The 15,598-nt window shown below is 49.2% G+C and overlaps 1 protein-coding gene across 1 annotated transcript in view; it reads left to right on the forward strand.

The window, feature by feature from the left end:
• The first annotated feature begins 1,714 nt into the window (after positions 1 to 1,714).
• The window catches only part of LRRC1 (leucine rich repeat containing 1), a 121,340-nt gene continuing 107,456 nt past the window's right edge, over positions 1,715 to 15,598 (forward strand). Inside the window, exon 1 of the mRNA XM_066603869.1 lies at positions 1,715 to 2,149. Within this exon, the coding sequence (XP_066459966.1) occupies positions 1,727 to 2,149 (423 nt within the window). The 5' untranslated portion in view covers positions 1,715 to 1,726. The remainder of the gene's footprint in view (positions 2,150 to 15,598) is intronic.

A 15,598-nucleotide genomic window follows, 5' to 3' on the forward strand; every position in this document is an offset into this window, starting at 1 on the left:
ACCCACCACGACACCACGCATTCCCAGGGGTCACCCACCACGACACCACTCATTCCCAGGGGTCACTCCACCACGCATTCCCAGGGGTCACTCCACCACGACACCACGCATTCCCAGGGGTCACTCCACCACGCATTCCCAGGGGTCACTCCACCACGCATTCCCAGGGGTCACTCCACCACGCATTCCCAGGGGTCACTCCACCACGCATTCCCAGGGGTCACTCCACCACGACACCACGCATTCCCAGGGGTCACTCCACCACGCATTCCCCGGATCACCCCACCACGACTTCCCAGGGGTCACCCACCACGACACCATGCATTCCCAGGGGTCACCCACCACGACACCACTCATTCCCAGGGGTCACTCCACCACGCATTCCCAGGGGTCACTCCACCACGACACCACGCATTCCCAGGGGTCACTCCACCACGCATTCCCAGGGGTCACCCACCACAACACCACGCATTCCCAGGGGTCACCCCACCACGACTTCCTAGGAGTGACCCCACTATAACAACACTACACAGTCACCGGGTGACCCCACTAAGACACCACACATTCCCCGATGTGACCCCGCGACACCGTAACACCACACATTCCCCGATGTGACCCCGCGACACCATAACACCACACATTCCCCGATGTGACCCCGCGACACCATAACACCACACATTCCCCGATGTGACCCCGCGACACCATAACACCACACATTCCCCGATGTGACCCCGCGACACCATAACACCACACATTCCCCGATGTGACCCCGCGACACCATAACACCACACATTCCCCGATGTGACCCCGCGACACCATAACACCACACATTCCCCGATGTGACCCCGCGACACCATAACACCACACATTCCCCGATGTGACCCCGCGACACCATAACACCACACATTCCCCGATGTGACCCCGCGACACCATAACACCACACCTTCCACGATGTGACCCCGTGACACCATAACACCACACATTCCCGGAGTGACCCCACCACACATTCCCAGGGGTCACCCACCACGACACCACACATTCCCAGGGGTGACCCCACCACGACACCACACATTCCCAGGGGTGACCCCACCACGACACCACACATTCCCAGGGGTGACCCCACCACGACACCACACATTCCCAGGGGTGACCCCACCACGACACCACACATTCCCAGGGGTGACCCCACCACACATTCCCAGGGGTGACCCCACCACACATTCCCAGGGGTGACCCCACCACGACACCACACATTCCCAGGGGTGACCCCACCACGACACCACACATTCCCAGGGGTGACCCCACCACACATTCCCAGGGGTGACCCCACCACGACACCACACATTCCTAGGGGTGACCCCACGACACATGCAGCTGACTTCCTCCTTGCCAGGGCAGGTGTGGCGGGGACACATTCCGCGATGTGACCCCGTGACACCATAATAACACACATTCCCGGAGTGACCCCACCACGACACCACACATTCCCCGGGTGACCCCACGACACACGCAGCTGACTTCCTCCTCGCCGGGGCAGGTGTGGCGGGGACACCGGGCAGGGAAGGCCGCGCCTCTCCGGTGACTCAGTCGTCCCCTCCTCCCGGCAGGAGCCCGGAGCGCAGATACCAGAGCCGGCAGGGCGGGACCCGCGGACGTCACAGCGGCGGCTGTGGAGGGAGGAGAGGCCCGCAGTGATAATAGAGGAGGCGGGCTCACACACCGGTCCATGTGTACATGTCCACAGGGGGAGGGCCGGCAGCCGCACAGCCCGGGCCACAGCTCTGCGCACCTTACTTCCTGGACCCGCAGGCTCGGGCTCGCTGGCCGCCGCTCACTCTCGGGACTTCGGGAACTTGTGAGGCTACACCTGCAGGGGGACGCGGCCCCGGGAGAGCGCTGGAGCGGGACGGACAAGGGCAGCGCAGGAGGTCGGCCACCTGCACGGGGCACAATAGGCACGCTGGGCCGCTGGTTTGGACTCTCTTCGGGGATGTTCCACTGCATCCCCCTGTGGCGGTGTAACCGTCATGTGGAGTACATGGACAAGCGGCACTGCTCCCTGCTGGCCGTGCCCGAGGAGGTGTACAGGTACAGCCGGAGCCTGGAGGAGCTGCTGCTGGATGCCAACCAGCTGAGGGAGCTGCCAAGGGTGAGGAGCACTTGGGGAGAGTTTGGGGAAGTGTCTGGCGGGGTGGAGGTGGCATGTAGGGACTGTGCCATGACAACGCTGGCATTGTGGTCCTTATCTCTGTACTTGTGGTTGTCATAAAGGTTCCCCCCACCACCACCACAGAATGTCATCTCTGGTGGTCCTCCAGGTGTGTGTGGGGGTCCCTCCAGAAGTCCTGTTGGGAAGCCTAAGTTAGGAGCACTAGGTCTGGGACCTGGAGAAGTAGCTGCAGGTACACTAAAGCCCTGCCATCACGTGGGGCATCTAGAAGGGGTTAAATGGGTGCCAGGGCTCCCACCATACCCATCCCAGAACCTGAGTTTGGGAGAACTGTGTGCCTGGCATCCAACTGAAGATGACATCTGGGAGGAGCATTGTGGACCATTATCTTTCAGATGACCGCTGTTGGCCGTTGCTCAGAGGAGTTGATGGAATCTACGAAGGACTCTCCCGAGCTTCTGCCATTGTTGTCCTCCAAAACTGTGAAAGCCTTGATAGAACCCGGATGTCACCACCCTTTAGATCCGTGGTCGTGCCTTGGCCAGCATGCTAGCTGGTGTGCGGAGAGCCTTCGGGTGTCTCAGGTGGCCTAACGTCCTGTGGCCCAGTCTGATAATGGGGACTTGTATGAACTGAACTTCCCCAGGCTGCACTCTCACAGGTGTCCGATAAAACGCTGTATTTCCAAAAGCGTTCGATAGTGGTGTGTGTGTGTTTTTTTTTTTTTGTTTTTTTTTTAACACACTTCATCATTTTACTGGGTTATGTGGTGCGTTAAGTGCTGAAACACAGTAAAATAAAGCAGTTAGCGCTTGAAAATTGCGCTAAAAATGCCGCCTTTGAGAAGCTGAATCAAAATCGATGGAGCCGCGTTACAGCACTTAGCGCAGTCTGTGTGGTAGTGGCCTTGGGGTGGTTTCACATTTGCGCCGGTCATTCCCCTTTCCTGCTCACTGAACAGAGCAGGATAGGGGAATCCCCGCGTCTGAATGGCTCCATCTCCAAACAGAACTGGACAGCGCCGGACGGACCCCTTTGACTATAATGGGGTAAGTCTGCTTGCTGGCCGGCTTTTGGCTGGTAGAAAAGACGCAGTGTGCCGCACTTTTCCTTCCGGCATTTTGAGCGGACATTCCGTGGGATTTCCGCCCGTGTGACGACAGGGCGGATTTGCCGCGGAAATTCCATCTGGAACTTCGCTGCGGCAAATCCACTTGTGGCCGCTAATCCCGGGATTAGCCAGCCATATGGACGAGTGTTGTCAAAATCTTGTCCACACAGGACGGCCAATCTGTTGTGGTAAAGCCAGCAGAAGCCTGTACTTCGGCGTGGATTCCCCGACTGCAGCATGTCTTATTTTTTTTTTTTTTTCACGGTTGCACTTTTCTCTATGGGAGCGCCGGCCGCAATGGAAAAGCATGTGGCCAAGGCACTCCAAAGCAGCGCTTTCACAGCAGAAATCTCGTGGTCTTTCGCTGCGGCAAAACCGCGAGATTTGTGTCGGAATTCCGCCCTGTAAGAACTCAGCCGTACATTTTTGTATTTGGAGCCTCTGGCACAAAATCCTGAACTAAAGGGTTCAGGCTGCAGGGATGGATCCCATTCTAGTAAGTGGGGTCCGTCAGGTGCCGCAGGGGTCTATTTCCAATACTCTTCTCCAAGGATGATGCTGAACACCATGAATGCACTGGAGGTCTCGGCGGCGGTGTGAATGGGCCCCTCATCCAGTCACTTGTTGCCTTCAGGTATATGGCCCACTGCATAGGTAATGTTATGACAGTTGTCTGGTGCTGTGTGTGATGGCTTAGGCCTTGTGTACGGGCAGATCTGATTTGCAGAATCCGCACAGGGCACCCGTGCAAATGATCCGCAGATCAAGCCGACCACAGCTTAATTAAATCATGCGGATTCGTTTTGTGGACCTTTTGGTACGGAAAACAAATCGTAGCATGCTGCATTTTGTTGCTATTCCCGCGCAGACGGTTTCCATTGAAGTCAATGGAAACTATCTAATCCGCGGCCTGCCCACAGCTGACACTGCGGATGGGCCACGGATTCTGCGGAAAGAAAAGGGATTTAAATTAAAAAAAAAAAAAAATCTCCACTGCGAATGTCTGACGGGGAGCCGTGGGGACCATGCACAGTACAGCGAACCCCAAAGTAGCGAGGTCCATGCAGATGCCATACCCGCCAAGTTACAGGTACGCAGGGCTCACAGGCTGCGGGGCCGGCACGTTCTGTGCGAGACTCCCATTAGGCCGGGCTTACATGAACTAGTTTGATTCTGCATGTGGCAGGTCCGCAGAAGATTCCGGCTGTGAGCCTGGTAGGTGACCATGTGTATCTCCATTAACTGTATTTCGGATGACCGCGGCGGCTCGCAGTTTGTCACGCGCAGTCATTTTTATTTTTTTGCTTTGCTTGGACTGCCTGTGCCGTCGCCTAGCGATGATGCGGGTACCCACAGCCAATATGCAATGTTTATTACCTATGCGCTGCAGGTCAGATACTTCATTGACATCAACAGAGGCCGTCTGCGAGGATTCTGCAGCAGAATACAGCAGGCTGTGATTTTTCTGCTCGCGGAATATGCAACTCGTATCCACCAGTGTGAAGGAAATATCTAGGCTCCATGCGTTTCAGTGTCTGTGCTTTGCCATGGAAAGTCATCGCAGACGCCGTTCGCAGAATCCAGTTGTGTGAGACCGGCCTTATGGCGATACGGATTACGTTTAAATTCTTGTTGGATAACGGGAGTCTGAACGATGATCGGTCCGTGTAAATGGCTGCAGCGACTGAGACACGCATCATAATTTGTTAATTTTTTCAAACGACAGTCGGCCTGTGTGAACAGGTAGTCCTTCATCTACGAACTGCCTGTTTACTGTGGAAGGAGGCAGGCGGGTCGTAAAATGGTTCCTGCTTAATTTGCCTCCATTGAATGGGCGATTATGGCAGTCGGGTGCTTCAAGGCCATTGGACTTGCTGACCTGTGAGTGTGGGGCATTTGTGGCGGTGGGAGGTAATTCTCAGCTCCGGTGTCATCTCTCTGCGTCCAGTATCTACAGTACAACACTTGGGCGCTGTTCACATTAGGGTTTTACCTTCCATCATGTGTATACCACTTACTACAAAAAAATCTATCAAAGCGTATTCCTGACTGGAACCAGTGAAACAGAGTTCAAAAGTGCCACTTACTGTTTGCCCTTTTACATTTGTGTACGTTGTGTGCAATAGAAAAGTATAGTGGGCTACGCGTTTGTCTCAGTCAGTGGAAAATGTATGGTTGTATGTTTAATGAATGCGTTTTAGTAATTAAACTCCCTTAATACCGTGTTTCCCCGATAAGCCCCATCTCCGCTGCCCGGGAGCAGGAGCTGGCAGACGGATCTCTGCTCTCAGCCTGTCTGACAGGCTGACCGCGGCAAATTGCAGCATGCTGCGGATTGCCGTCCGCAAGCGGAGAATTGCACTGATTCTTCGCTTGTGGACAGGGTGGCTGCACTCTCGATTTGCCATCAGCGAGCGGGGAATCTCAATGATTCTTCACTTGTGGACAGGGTGGCTGCGCTTTCCATAGCAATGCTATGGAGAGCGTTCACTGCGTTCCCCGCGGCCGGATTATCGCCGTGGGGAACACAATTCAAACCCGCCCGTGGACAGGCAGCCTATAGGGAGCACTAGCCGATTATTCGTGGTCAGTACCCCATTCATTTCAATGGGGCTGATGGAAAAGCCCAAGCAGGTACCGCTCGGATATCTCCTTAGACCCATTGAAAGTGAATAGAGAGCTAGTGTGCTTGTGTAAGGGGGACGGGGGAGCATGAGACCCCTTGCGACCTTTGGTTATGTTCTTACTGTTAGAACCCCCAATCTAATCATCAAGTTATTTATCCCAGTGTTCCCCAACTCCAGTCCTCAGGGACCCCAACAGGTCATGTTTTCAGGATATCCTATAGTAAGAACACCTGTGACAATCTGAGGCCCCCGACAATAATTACCATATATACTCAAGTATAAGCCTAGTTTTTCAGCACATTTTTTTTTATGCTGAAAAAGCCCCCCATGGCTTATACTCGAGTGAGGTTAAAAAAAAAACAAAACCGCAATACTCACCTGCGTCTGTGTCCCTGGCGCGATGGTCTCCTCGGTGGTGCGACAAGCTGCTTGAGACCTCTCCCTGCTTAGCTTTGAATTCCCCCGCCATCAGCACTGTGTAGGTAAGCGCTGTGATTAGATCGAGCGCCAGCCAATCACAGCCGGCGCTCGATCATTCACAGCCATTCAGTGGATGACCTCACTGAATGTCTGTGATTTGTTTATCGGGCGCCAGCTGTGATTGGCTGGTGCTCGATCCAATCACAGCGCGATCCAATCACAGCGCTTACTTACACAACACTGACGGCAAGGGAATTCAAAGCCGAGCAGGGAGATGACAGCGGGGGAAGTCTCAAGCAGCTTGCCGCACCGCCGGGGAGAGCATCATGCTGGAGACACAGACGCCGTCTGGGAGATGAGTATTGCATTTTTTCTTTACCTATTATATACTCGAGTATAGCTAGGCTTATACTCCAGTCAATAGGTTTTCCCCGTTTTTGTGGTAAAACTTAGTGACTTGGCTTATACGCAGGTTGGCTAATACTCGCGTATATACGGTACATCACCTGTGCAATACTGAGGAAATCCAGAAAGCATGACCTGTTGGGGGTCCATGAGGACTGGAGTTGAGAAACTTGCAATCTTGGAACAACCTTTTTTAATGAGGGCTTGTTCACTTTTACTTCAATAATGGTAAAATTGGAAATGCCGGCACATATCAGATCCGAATATTGTTAGAGGGAACCCATTGATTATAATGGATCTGCTCTGGCTGCTATTATGCACCCCTTGCGTTTTCCGGATGTAATGGCGTTGCAGAAATGTGCAATGGCTGATCCAAATGGAGCCTCCAACACAGATGTAAGGAAAGCCTAAGGCTGGGTTCCCATTGGACAGAAATCCGAACCGAAAAGCCACGAGATCTCTGCAGTAGAGCCGCAGCTTCAAAACCCGCGGGTTTTGGAGCAGTTGGGCCACCGGCATTCCATTGAGGCTTTCTCTCCCCATTGAGAGGAGTGACGCAACAATGTGAAAAAAAAAGAATTGACATGCTGCGGCTGTCAACTCCGCGCCTCATCGCTGTTTCTGCCCGGCTTTGCTGCGACGGATTGGCCGCCCCGCGTGGACGAGATTTTTGCAAAATCTCGTCCACATGGCTGGCTATTCCCGGGATTAGGAGCCAGAGACGGATTGGCCACACAGACAATCCACGCGGAATTTCCACGGCAAATCTGTCCCATGTGAAGCCAGCCTTAAGAAGCCTCATGATCTAGTCCTACTGTAACAATGCTCTATAGAAACTGGTGAGGTAATAGACCCATTATATTTCCAATATACATGCTAATCACCGTTCTGTTGTATGCACACATTATTAACTAGAACTGATCAGAACTGATTCAAGAATAGGCATGTCTGGTATGTAATGGAACTCCGGAATAGGCGCTGTACTTTCATCAGACTTTGCATAAATCAATAGCACTAGCGAAATCCTTGTATTACAAGTGGTCCCTCACATTCCAGTGGCCAGGATTACTCTATTAACATAGTGGTCTTTCCTGGCCATTGTAACTTGAAACCACATGGAGCATAGGATCTGTTTTGGAACCAGGTGAGTGTCTTCAGGTGCAGCTTGTATGTATTTGACCTTGAAGAAGCCTCTGTGCTCATTATAGAACATGATTTGCAGCTTCCAGCAGTTCTTTCTTATATGTAAGGAAGGATCTGATCTTTCTGTATTAGTTATCTGCTTATTTTTCCTTTTAATCTTCATTTCTTTCATGCTTTTAGTTGACAGTATGGGAAACTAATTGCTAGACATTCATAGTCTGAAGTTTTGTTCCTGGACGATCATTTTAAGTTGAAAACACAAAAATATTGCAACTTGTGGGACCACTGTGTGTATCTCATGAGAAAAAATGGCTCTTATCTCGCCCAGTGCTGGATTGACAGCTGCACTGCTCTGTACTGCTGTATAATGCCCTCCATGCTGCTGCTGCTTCTGAAAGTGTGCTACAGACTAATAATGGAGGAGGATCTCTTCTGTGTGCTGTGTATGGGTGATATCACAGTAGCTGGCCTCCACACACCACCTCAAGGAAAACTGACAATTAGATACGGAGCCTGAAGAAGGAAAAATAGGTGAATTCCATATATGCAAGTCATATAATGGGGGGGGAGCAGTGCTACTCAATTACACACAACTGTTTGTCCTGAAAAGTCACAGTAACAGCTTATCTGCCCAGTGCTGGAGAAAAGAATTTGATGGGCACTATTTAAAATAATTAATTTAATGAGCCTTTAGAGAAAATATTTTAGCAAGTTGTCCTCTTGTGTAGAGTCTTGAAATACGGTAATTTCTAATTGCATTTGCTTCCTGCTTAGATGAAATCTCAGTGGATTAAAACCAGTCCTGGTGGTGTGATTAACACCCAGCTGCAGGGCTTGTTACAGGACCCCCTTTGGTAATGGTACAGTAGCAATGATCAGCCCTGTACCTGGCCGTCATCACATGATCCTGACCGACTTGGGTCCCTTTACACGGGACGACTGATGGGCACTTCAGCACCCGACAGTCATCACAGCGATCATTCCTGTGCTTTCACACAGGAGCGAGGATCGCCCATTGAATGGAGGTGGAGTGCTCCGGAGATCACTTCAGCCGCCTGCCTTCATTCACAGTGAACAGGCAGTTGTTCATAGATAAGACTGCCTGTTTACATAGACCAATTGTTTGACTTTTATGTCTGCAGAAACTGAACAACTAACAAATGATCGTTTGTAGTTCAATCACTGCCGGCATTTACACTGAACGATTCTCGGGATTCAGCGAGAAGGATTATCATTGAATGTGGAAGGCCTCCTGTCCTCTTGAAGATAACAATGAGGGTTCCTATTGAATGACTAAGCGAAGACCTACCAAGCCGCAAGGAATTGGTGAAAAATGTATTTTGAAATAGTCTTTAACTATTCATTATACAAAGACTAACTTATTTGGTAAAACTGGAGTACTAGTATAGGCACATGTGTTAAATGTACCCACCTATAGAACCATTCTCAAGTGGTTTTCAGTGATCATTGTATTCCCATAGATGGCTGCATTGTTACCATGAATGCATTGTACTGATTACATCAACTGAATAATCTTGTGTTAACCACGCACTGGTTAAAGCCCCAGTTACATGCAGCTATTATCGCTCAAAATTCGTTCAACTGTTGTCTTTCCCGTGGTAATCGTTACGTGTAAATGCTACCATCATTTGCTTTTCTGCTGAACGATGATTTTTAGTTCAGCATAGAAACTATTGTTCAGCCTGCCAGCTGATAGCAGGAACCACATGCTGTGATTCTCCACTGGAGCGCTGATAACATTGTTTTCAGCTGCAGTCCCATGCAAAACAATAGAGCTGTATGCAGATAACAGACCACCCGCTGTATCTACAGCAAAGGAAGGCTCATTTGCCCACAAATGAAGAAAATAAGTTACTAATGGGCATTAGTGCCCATTAGTAGTTTATGCAAAATGATCGCTCAAACTGTCATTTAAGCTATCTTTTGAACGAATTTTGAGCTATAATCTTTGCATCTAAATGGGGCATAATGCACATAAAAATAAGCCAATCTGATTGTGTTTGTCTGATTTTACATCTTAGCAAGTTTATCATGTTTGCAAACCATCTGAATGACCTGATTGGGGTTAGGCTTGTGGGTGTCCAGCAGTGACTGTGGACCCACTGTGCCACTGACTGATTTTACTTTGTGTTACTTCTGAGGGCTGCACTTGGGGGATCACCTGTCTTTTTTTTTTTCCAATTAACCCCTGTTGGAGGGATCTGGACTTGGCTCCAGTGGCTCCTAGGCTGTTGCTCCAAGAGTAGTCCAAGTAGTAGCAGTAAAGGGGCAGCTGATGTGAACAGGTCAAAAGTACCGTAGCCTGGTACTGGAGGGACAGGCAGAGGGTCAGGACAGGCAGCAGTTGGGTAAGTTGTAGTCAAGGAAAAAGCCAATGTCAGGATGGGAGAAGTTGGGAAAGCTGGATAAATAGGTATAGGTAAAAAGCAGTCTGTCAGAAACTAGTATTGCTTTTACAAAACCAACAGAACGTATTTTCTCAGGCACCCTCCAGTGGAGGAAACTCCATTAAATCCAGGAGATGCGAGGATTGGCCGAGAAGAGAGAACTGGGTGCATGTGTTGGCTCTTTAAGGCCGCCTGCACACGAACGGATTTGCATTGTGGAATCCGCAGTCAGTGTCTGGACCGTGGATCAACCGCAAATGCCATTCTTACATGCTATAGAAAAGCCCTTCTTCCTTCACACTCACGGAATCGAATTGTGATTTCAATGAGCAGAGGAAAAAACACAGCATGTTCCATTTTGGTGCGAATTCCGGCACAAATGGCTTTCATTGAAGTCAATAGAATCTGTCCAACCCATGGCGCTTCTGCAATTGACATTGCGGAAAGGTTGCGAATTCCCCATCATTACCTAGCGATGGCGTGGGAAAAATAAACATTTAAAAAAAAAAATATGTACTGTGTACTCGCCACAGTACAAATAAGACAGGTACACTCATACTGTCTGCTGTCCGGGTTGGACTCCACTGCGGCCTCCGACCTGTTCATGTGCAGGTGGTCTAAGAGGCAGACTGGCTGTGTAAAGGCTGGTTTGGACACAATTATCACTTAAATTTTCTAAACGATTTGTCAGCAATAATCGTTGTGTTCCTTTTACAGCGCAGGGTGATCCCTCAAATGTTGAGCGATCAGCTTGTGCTCCGTGCGGGATATGCAGAAGATAATCGGGGCCGCTTGTCTTCTGCATCCAGCTGTTCTCTGCTCAGAGCGCCCGGCTGTTATACAGCTGAGTGCTCCGAGCGAAGGATGCAGAAGGCAAGCGGGGTGGCCCCTATTGTCTTTTGCATTCAGCTGTTCTCTGCTCCGAGTGCCTGGCTGTTATACAGCTGAGCGCTCGGAGCGGGGAATGGCAGAACACAGCTGGACTGCTCTGTTCTTCATACCCAGCCTGTCATCAGGGAGCAGGATACAGCTGAAACAATAGTATCAGCTGTGAACTCCTGGTAACTGAGCGACGGCTTAACGAAAACTTCACAATGTTGGTGTAGTTAGATACGATTATCGCTCAAGGCATCTTTTCAGTGAATTTTGAGAAATCATCGTTGTCTAAAAGGGCCTTAAAGGGATTGTCTCGCGGCAAAAGCGTATTTTTTTTTTTATTTTTTTTTTTAATGGACCCCTGCATTCTGCCCTGTGAAAAAGAAAGCATGTGTTTAGTTTTTAAAAAGCACATTGCACTTGCCTGCATCAGTGTTCTGCAGCTTCTTCATTTCTTCTTTTAAAGATGGCGCCGTTGGTCTTCTCCCACAGTGCACCGCGGGTCTTCCCATGGTGCACCGTGGAGTTTCTTCTTCTGTCTTCCGCGTTCCACTGCCGATACAGCCACCTCATTGGCTGATCGGCACCACGTGACGGAGGCGGAGCTACGATGACGACGCGGTGACCAGCACCTCCGGCACGAGCGGCCCCATTCACCAGCCAGAAGACTGCACAGCGCAAGCGCGTCTAAAAATGCCAGAAGACATCAGAATTAGACGGAGCCATGGAGATGGGGACGCTAGCAACGGAGCAGGTAAGTGAATAACTTCTGTATGGCTCATATTTAATGCACGATGTATATTACAAAGTGCATTAATATGGCCATACAGAAGTGTATAACCCCACTTGCTGCCGTGAGACAACCCCTTTAACCCTTATGTGCAGCTGGAGTGTGACCAGCAGGGGACGTAATGAGAGGCACGACCAGGCCATACGATTGAGTTCACCTTCAGTTAGGTAGTTTGATAATAAGAGGCTTCTGAGGCTGCTACAATGTTTAAGTAGAAACAAAAGGGTTTAATGAATAACATTTGAATGTCCTCTGATAGTAGTTTGACTTCTAATTGTCAGTACATGGTAATTACAAAGCTGAAGGCATGCCATGTGCCAAGCAGTAATACTCTACCTTTCAGTATGTTATGGTACAAATTACTATCCCCAGGCTTATTTATTTAAGACAAACTAGATGAAACGGAATGACAGTAGCTGATTAACCCCTTAGCGCTCCTGAACATATATATGTACGTCCTGAGTTTAGTATGGAGCGGGGTCAGGAGCCGAGCACGCTCTTTACACAGCCAATGGAAGCTGTTGTTGACAACTAATGTTGCAACAGCCACAATCGGCATTCACGCTGGTTGTGGCTATTAGCCCTTGCTATCAATTCTTACAACGGCATTTAAATGCATCGGTTGGCGTTGGGGGATCCCGAACAGTCCCTTTGCAATGAGATTGTGATGTGCCCATCAGTTGTCTGAACACCCTCAGGACTACCATGTATCCCTGTCTACTTAGATGGACATGTGGCCTGTCTGAATAGAATGCCAGCAGAAATACGTATGTGATATGTGAGCAAATTACTGCAAGTTCAAGTTACCTATGGAGACAAAATAAAAATAAGTGAAAACAGTCTTACAATAAAAAAAAAGCTTTTAAAAAGCAAAAAAAGTACCTGTAGGTTTTTGCTTTTCCATTAAAACTGTCTATAGCACAGTATTTATCCCACAAAGTGGTCCTCGTCGGTTAAAGAAAATATGCAATGCCAGAATTGCGCTTTCTTGATCACCTTGTCTGCAAAAATTAAAAAGTGATCAAAAAAGTTGTTCTTCAAAATTGTACCAAGAGAAACAAGCAAAAAATGAGATCTCACACAGCTATATTGGTGGAGAAATAAGTTCTGGCAGTGCGAAGATGGCTACAGATAATAGTTTTTTTTCTACTTGAGGAGGAGCTCTTCTGCGTCTTTAGTCAGTTTAAGCATAAATGAATGGATAATGAGGAGTTCACATAGGTTTATAGGAGTTGAATGAGGCGTCATACATAACTCGTTCACACCGGGATCAGGGTTTTCGGTCTCTGGGATATTTTTTAAAGCCTTGGGAATCAATAATAAAAGCATTATCTACTGAAACAAAGGTGGTTTATGGTACTGTATCCGCCGAAGTACTGTGCAGCCATACACTTCAGGTAGTATGTTGTATACTGGGAAGCACAGCAGACATTTACCTGTCGGAGATAAGCCATGGGTGTATTCTCTCTGTAAAAGGTGTTTAACTGGACGGCTTGACAACAACAATTGCATAAGATAGCAAGTAGAACAGAAACCTCTTCTGCCGTTCAGGTCTGTCCGCACACCATTTACATACATTTTCCACAGCATTAAAGGGGATGACAAGCTCTTACAGAATACTGAGCAGAATGATTCCCCCAAACCTCTCGAAGAAACTCCAGCAACTGGTGAAACTAATGGACACCTATTGATTTAGGGTGGATTCACCTGAGCGTACACATATTTGCATTGCATTTTTGCACATCGGGTGCTGCATATTTGCACATGCACCTGGATTTTTTTTTTTACTGTAGTTTTTGCGCATGCAAAAAAACCCTGCAGACACGGTCTTGTACATTGAAACTGCCAACTAGCCTAATTAGTTTCACATGTTTTATGTTCCTGCTCATTTGTGCAGGGAAAGAGCACATGCTGCGTATGGCCCGCTGTCCATGGGCGATGCAATATCCTGCGGTGAAGCTCCGCCGCCTGGGAGCAGGAGCCAATGGCGAAACTCCGCCGGTCAGCCCTATCCAATAGCTAGGCTGACCGTGCAGAATCAAGGCAATGATTCTCCGCTCATGAACAGGTGCCGGCGAATAAGCTGCTGTGGACAGGGGGGCCTATTTGTGGACACACAATGCGCGCTTGTAAACGAACCCAGTGAAATCAATGGGTGCTATTCACTGCATATTGCACGTTCAGTTACGGTTGTGTGCATCCGGCCTTAGAGTGCTCATTGTAGTGGCCTCTGTAAGTAGAGAGGTGTAGGACCAATCAATAATTTTCAAAAAAGTTGTCCACTGGAGTTCTGTTTCTCTTGTCAAATTCTTAAACTATACTCATCCTCTTCCAGTTGGTTTGCTCTTCCCTTTCTTTAATTGATGCAAACCACTATTACAGTTTAGACCTTCCTTTTTGCTTTGTCAGTGAAAGGCACTTTAAAAAAAAAAAAAAAAAAAAAAATGCGATCTAAAAGTAGGTTTTTTTGGGGGAGGGTGGGGGTGGGTTGTGGTTTAGTTTTTTTTGGGGGGGGGGAGGTGGTGCAATGCAAGAATTGCCATTGCACCTTTTTAAAAATTTATTTTTGTGGCGTTCACCTTGTGAGATGAAAAACTAAATATTTTCATTGTCTGGGTCGTTATGAATTCGTATTATGTGCTGCTTTTTTCAAAATTTTTTGTGTTTTTTATTCATTTAAAGTGTGTGTGGTGTGGGGTGTGTGAAGTTAACTGGATTTTCTTTTTGTGATCGCACTGCTGCAGGGTGTTGATGAGTGAAAGAGCTGGTATTAGTGTAACTTGATGCCACCAGGAAGAACTGGTGGAGTCTAGATTGACAGGGGGGGGGGGGTGACTCCTCCTGTAGCCGATGGATGGTGCAGCTTCAGTGATTAGTGACAGGGATGGAGGGTTAGGGTGAGGGGTAAGTGTAACAGTTAGCCTTACTCTTATAAGGCTAACCCTCCATCACTGCCACAAATTTGGGAACGCAGCTTTTTCTATGCCTCACTGCATAAAGTCCATTTTCCCCCCTCCTCAGCAGTGTCTGTTCCCGCTACCGCTCCCTCTGCGGCCGAACTAGGCAGGAGCGGTGTTAGTGGCGTCCCCGCAGCTGTCCCATGCTGTCACTCATCCAGCATCGGCACAGAAGTATTCCGTTGCCGCTCCCCCTGCGGCCGAACCAGGCAGGAGCAGTATCAGTGGCTTCCCTGCTGTCACCCACCCAGCAGCGGCACAGTGGTCTACCCCCCCCCCCCCCCTGCGGGCATAGCATAAGGGAGAGCTACTGGTGGCGTCACCGCTGCTGTTCCCTGATAGCATCCCTGCTGCAATTTAAAAGTTGAAAGCTGCTTTCGCTCCACTCGTGGTCAAAGCAGGCGGCAGCGCTGTAACTGCCGTCCCCAGGTCCCACTCCTTCTACTGCATGACTCCTGCTTCGGCTCCACCGCAATTTAAGTTGCGTCCCCGGCTCGTACCTCCTTGCAGGACCTTTTGCTTCTTGAGACAATCGGAAGCTAGGGGTCTGACAGGGGCGTTCCTCCTGTCAAACACCTAGCTTCCGGTGGCATCAAGATACACTAATACTGACAGCTTCCCCCTCATGTCATCTCATTACATGCTGCTATTGATTGTGGTGTAAATGGTTAAACTGCCAAGATCTGAGGGT

This window comes from Eleutherodactylus coqui, chromosome 1, assembly GCF_035609145.1.
Source record: "Eleutherodactylus coqui strain aEleCoq1 chromosome 1, aEleCoq1.hap1, whole genome shotgun sequence".
NCBI lineage: Eukaryota > Metazoa > Chordata > Amphibia > Anura > Eleutherodactylidae > Eleutherodactylus > Eleutherodactylus coqui.